The 6,000-nt window shown below is 52.6% G+C and overlaps 1 protein-coding gene across 1 annotated transcript in view; it reads left to right on the top strand.

The window, feature by feature from the left end:
* The first annotated feature begins 5,311 nt into the window (after positions 1–5,311).
* gcfc2 (GC-rich sequence DNA-binding factor 2) overlaps positions 5,312–6,000 on the top strand; it is a 51,430-nt gene continuing 50,741 nt past the window's right edge. The window contains exon 1 of the mRNA XM_048530472.2: positions 5,312–5,802. Coding sequence (XP_048386429.1) covers positions 5,523–5,802 — 280 coding nt within the window. The 5' untranslated portion in view covers positions 5,312–5,522. The remainder of the gene's footprint in view (positions 5,803–6,000) is intronic.

Below are 6,000 nucleotides of genomic sequence, written 5' to 3'. Positions count from 1 at the left end.
CAAGGTGCAGGTGAACCCCTGTCTAATATGGAAGGTTTATTTTGTGCCTTGAATGGAGGTGATAGGAGAGGTGTAGCAGAAGGTGCAGCACTTCCTGCGGTTGCAGGGATAGGTGTCAGGTGTGATGGGGTTAGTGGAGAGTGTGGAACAGATGTCCCTACAAAAGGCAGATTGGGGTGGGGAGGGAAATATCTCTGCATCCAGTGTATCATTCTCTGCTACCTACAATCCAATCCCATGACCAAAGAGATACTTCCCTCCCCGCCTCAATCTGCCTTTTGTAGGGGCTGCTCACTCCACGGCTCCCTCATCTGCTCCACACTCCCCACTAACCCCACCAACCCTGGCACCTTTCCCTGCAACCACAGGAAGTGCTACACCTGCCCCACACCTCGCCCTTCACCTCCATTCAAGGCCCAAAGCAAACCTTTCATACCTGACAGGGGTTCACCTGTATATCCTCCAACTTGGTATCCATTGCTCTCGATGTGGCGTCCTCTACATTGGTGAGACCAAGTGTAGACTCAGGGATCGTTTTGTAGAGCATCAGTGCTCTGTACACAACAAACAACACCTTCCGGTCACCAACCATTTTAAGTCTCACTCCGACGCCCTGGGAGACATGTCCAACCTGGGCCTCCTCCTGTGTCCCAAGTCGCAACCCACAAACTGGAAGATCAGCACCTCATATTCTGCCTCTCCAGCCAACAGCCCGATGGCCTAAACATGAAATTCACCAGTTTTAATATCCACCTCTGCCTCATCCTATGACCAAACCTCCCTCTCCTTGACCTGACACAACCTATCTGCCCCCCCCCACCTCACTGACCGATCCCCACCACTCCCTACCGGCATTTACCTATCACCATTCCACCTACCTTCCCCAGTCCCACCCCTCCTCTCTATTTATTTGTGAGCACCCTTGCCCCCTCCCTACTTCTGAAGAAGGGCCCAAAGAACAACACTCCTGCTCCTCCGGTTCCACACTGTCGCCCTAATAAGTCCACTTTAGTGCTATCTGTTTTGGTGTTGATTAACAAGTGCCTTTTGATCTTCTGGTAATCTTGATTAAGCATGAAGCAAAGCGATGGGTTATCGTTGCACACCAATCATCAATTTCCAGATGTATTCACCACCGGAGGGAGCCATTCAAGATTTACCTGCCAGCAGGAGAACCTTGTCTAACGAAGTTAATCGAATTGCGAACAACAGCACTCACTCACAGGTTGTACATGATACGTTGGTCTTTCTGATTTGGATAGTTTCAGTAATCTTGATGTTACGAGTAATTATAGGTAATGCTCCATTGCTGACTCCATCAGCAATGACCTGGACTAGACAGAATCTAGTTGATCTCAAGATGGGCATACTTTATCTGTAAGACTTACTCTAAAAAGTCCCTGGACCTTAGCTTTATACAGGCTTTCTTTAATTTCTCTCCTCCAGTGTCACAACGACTCCACCCAGAAACTGGAGGAACAGGACCTCATATTCTGCCTTGGAACCCTACAACCCAACGGTCTCCTATGGACTTTACTAGCTTCAAAAACTTGCTACCCTTGACCTCATCCCAGGACCAGCCCCTGCTCTCATTTCTGCCTCCTTGACCTGTCTGTCTTCTTTGCCACCTATCCGCTCCACTATCCACCTTCTATCATCGTCTGCCGCTCTTTACGTATTTGGGTCCCCTTCCCCTCCTCCATTTTTGAAGAAGGATCCAAGATGTTGCTTGGCCTTGCTGTGTTCATCCAGCTCCACACTTGGTTATTCCGGACCAGAAAAGTACAGCTACCTAGAATACACCTCCTCCCACCCACCCTCCTGCAAAAATTCCATCCCCTATTCCCAATTCCTTCGCCTCCGCTGCATCTGCTCCCAGGATGAGGCATTCCACTCCCGCACATCCCAGATGTCCATGTTCTTCAAGGACCACAACATCCCCCCCGCGGAGGTCGAGAACGTCCTTAACTGTGTCTCCCGCACTTCCCGCAACACATCCCTCTCACCCCGCCCCCTCAATAACCGCCCTAAGAGAATCCCCCTTGTCCTCACATTACACCCCACCAACCTCCAGATACAACGCATCATCCTTCAACACTTCCGCCACCTACAATTCGATACCACCACTAAAGACATTTTTCCCACCCCACCCTTGTCTGCCTTCCAGCGAGACCACTCTCTCCGTGACTCCCTTGTCAGCTCCACACTCCCCTCCAACCCAACCACACCCGGCACCTTCCCCTGCAACCGCAGGAAGTGCTACACTTGCCCCCACACCTCCTCCCCCACTCCCAACCCAGGCCCCAAGACGACTTTCCATATTAAGCAGATGTTCACCTGCACATCTGCCAATGTAGTATACTGTATCCACTGTACCCAGTGTGGCTTCCTCTACATTGGGGAAACCAAGCGGAGGCTTGAGGACCGCTTTGCAGAACACTTCCACTCGGTTCGCAATAAACAACTGCACCTCCCAGTCACGAACCATTTTAACTCCCCCTCCCATTCCTTAGATGACATGTCCATCTTGGAGTGCCACAATGATGCTACCCGAAGGTTGCAGGAACAGCAACTCATATTCCGCTTGGGAACCCTGCAGCCCGATGGTATCAATGTGGACTTCACAAGCTTCAAAATCTCCCCCTCCCTCACTGCATCCCAAAACCAGCCCAGCTCGTCCCCGCCCCCCAGGGCATAACAAAACCAGCCCAGTTTTTCCCCGCCTCCCTAACCTGTTCTTTTCTCACCTATCTCCTCCTCCGACCTCAAGCTGCACCTCCATTTCCCACCTACCAACCTCAACACGCCTCCTTGACGTGTCTGTCCTCCCCGGACTGACCTATCCCCTCCCCACATATACTCTCCTCTCCACCATCCATCTTCAGTTCGCCTCTCCCTATTTATTTCAGAACCCTCTCCATGAAGGGTCTAAGCTTTTGTGCTCCTGAGATGCTGCTTGGCCTGCTGGGTTCATCCAGCTTCACACTTTGTTATCTTGGATTCTCCAGCATCTGCAGTTCCCATTATCTCTGATCTCAAAGATAATGGGAACTGCAGATGCTGGAGATTCCAAGATAATAAAATGTGAGGCTGGATGAACACAGCAGGCCAAGCAGCATCTCAGGAGCACAAAAGCTGACGTTTCGGGCCTAGACCCTTCATCAGAGAGGGGGATGGGGGGAGGGAACTGGAATAAATAGGGAGAGAGGGGGAGGCGGACCGAAGATGGAGAGTAAAGAAGATAGGTGGAGAGGGTGTAGGTGGGGAGGTAGGGAGGGGATAGGTCAGTCCAGGGAAGACGGACAGGTCAAGGAGGTGGGATGAGGTTAGTAGGTAGCTGGGGGTGCGGCTTGGGGTGGGAGGAAGGGATGGGTGAGAGGAAGAACCGGTTCGGGAGGCAGAGACAGGTTGGACTGGTTTTGGGATGCAGTGGGTGGGGGGGAAGAGCTGGGCTGGTTGTGTGGTGCAGTGGGGGGAGGGGATGAACTGGGCTGGTTGAGGGATGCAGTGGGGGAAGGGGAGATTTTGAAACTGGTGAAGTCCACATTGATACCATATGGCTGCAGGGTTCCCAGGCGGAATATGAGTTGCTGTTCCTGCAACCTTCGGGTGGCATCATTGTGGCAGTGCAGGAGGCCCATGATGGACATGTCATCAAGAGATCCCCTATTCCCAATTCCTCCGCCTCCGCCGCATCTGCTCCCACGATAAGACATTCCACTCCCGCACATCCCAGATGTCCAAGTTCTTTAAGGACCGCAACTTCCCCCCCACGGTGATTGAGAACGCCCTTGACCGCGTCTCCCGCATTTCCCGCGACACATCCCTCACACCCCGCCCCCGCCACAACCGCCCCAAGAGGATCCCCCTCGTTCTCACACACCACCCTACCAACCTCCGGATACAACGCATTATCCTCCGACACTTCCGCCATTTACAATCCGACCCCACCACCCAAGACATTTTTCCATCCCCACCCCTGTCTGCTTTCCGGAGAGACCACTCTCTCCGTGACTCCCTTGTTCGCTCCACACTGCCCTCCAACCCCACCACACCCGGCACCTTCCCCTGCAACCGCAGGAAATGCTACACTTGTCCCCACACCTCCTCCCTCACCCCCATCCCAGGCCCCAAGATGACATTCCACATTAAGCAGAGGTTCACCTGCACATCTGCCAATGTGGTATACTGCATCCACTGTACCCGGTGCGGCTTTCTCTACATTGGGGAAACCAAGCGGAGGCTTGGGGACCGCTTTGCAGAACACCTCCGCTCAGTTCGCAACAAACAACTGCACCTCCCAGTCGCAAACCATTTCCACTCCCCCTCCCATTCTCTTGATGACATGTCCATCATGGGCCTCCTGCACTGCCACAATGATGCCACCCGAAGGTTGCAGGAACAGCAACTCATATTCCGCCTGGGAACCCTGCAGCCATATGGTATCAATGTGGACTTCACCAGTTTCAAAATCTCCCCTTCCCCCACTGCATCCCTCAACCAGCCCAGTTCATCCCCTCCCCCCACTGCACCACACAACCAGCCCAGCTCTTCCCCCCCACCCACTGCATCCCAAAACCAGTCCAACCTGTCTCTGCCTCCCGAACCGGTTCTTCCTCTCACCCATCCCTTCCTCCCACCCCAAGCCGCACCCCCAGCTACCTACTAACCTCATCCCACCTCCTTGACCTGTCCGTCTTCCCTGGACTGACCTATCCCCTCCCTACCTCCCCACCTACACCCTCTCCACCTATCTTCTTTACTCTCCATCTTCGGTCCGCCTCCCCCTCTCTCCCTATTTATTCCAGTTCCCTCCCCCCATCCCCCTCTCTGATGAAGGGTCTAGGCCCGAAACGTCAGCTTTTGTGCTCCTGAGATGCTGCTTGGCCTGCTGTGTTCATCCAGCCTCACATTTTATTATCTCTGATCTCAAGTCAGCTTTCCTGCTCCTCTGATGCTGCCTGGCCGACTGCAGCTCCATAGATATAACACAATGTGGAGCTGGAGGAGCACAGCGGGCCAGGCGGCATCAGAGGAACAGGAAAGTTGACGTTTCGGGTCCGACCCTTCTGATGAAGGGTCTAAGCCCGAAACGTCAGCTTTTGTGCTCCTGAGATGCTGCTTGGCCTCCTGAAAAAGGCCCACTTTTCTACTCCAGCTCCTCGCTATGTTATCTCTGAATCACCCTCCACAGTTCTTAAAAGAACTCCGTCCAGTCTTTTCGATACAAATATCAAGCAAACCCAGAATCTAATAGGGGTTGATGTTTGGTGAGATTTTAAAAACAGGACGTCGTTTATCTTTTGATGGGAAAAAGGATAGTACTGCTCGTGCATTTCTAGCCTTCACTTACGTATTGTGTTGGTATTGAAACTTAAACTGGAATCTTTGCGATAAATGTTTATTCCTTGTCATACTTCACACCCCCCCCTTACAATCAATAAGTGGAAGATTCCCTCTCCTTTCCGGTCCGTTCCGCGAACGTTGCGGGGTGCCGTGTTCTGTCTGTAATTGTCTTTAGAATGTTCGGAAAGAATCCGAAGCGGAATTTCCGCCGCAGGAGGAGTGAGTCCAGCGAGGAGGATGATCAGGAGCAGCTTCAGCCCGGAGCTAGGACCAGGGCTGCAGTCATACTCGCTCCACCAACCTGTGGCTTAGCCAGGGCCCAGTCCGCCAGCCCCAGCTCAGCTTCAGCAGACAGTGGCAACGAGGAAGCTGTAGTCGAATGGGGCGCTCCAAAGCACACCAGTCAAACCCGTAACTGTGACCTCAGTCTGCTGAGCTTCGGCTACGACAGAGAAGGTAATGCTGCATATTAGTCCGCCGTCAGGTATCTTTGGGCAGGCACGCTAAGATCTGTTCCTCTGAGCTTCTTAGTGTCTTGCCTTTCATTGAGGATACTTGTCTTGTTCCTTCTTCCAAAGTGTAATCCCTCCTATTTATCAGGATTAAATTCCATATGCCACTTATCTGCCCTTCTGATCAATCTGTTTATATTCT

The sequence above is a fragment of the Stegostoma tigrinum genome, chromosome 4 (genome assembly GCF_030684315.1).
Source record: "Stegostoma tigrinum isolate sSteTig4 chromosome 4, sSteTig4.hap1, whole genome shotgun sequence".
Classification (NCBI taxonomy): Eukaryota; Metazoa; Chordata; class Chondrichthyes; order Orectolobiformes; family Stegostomatidae; genus Stegostoma; species Stegostoma tigrinum.
This window is presented reverse-complemented; position numbering and strand designations above follow the sequence as displayed.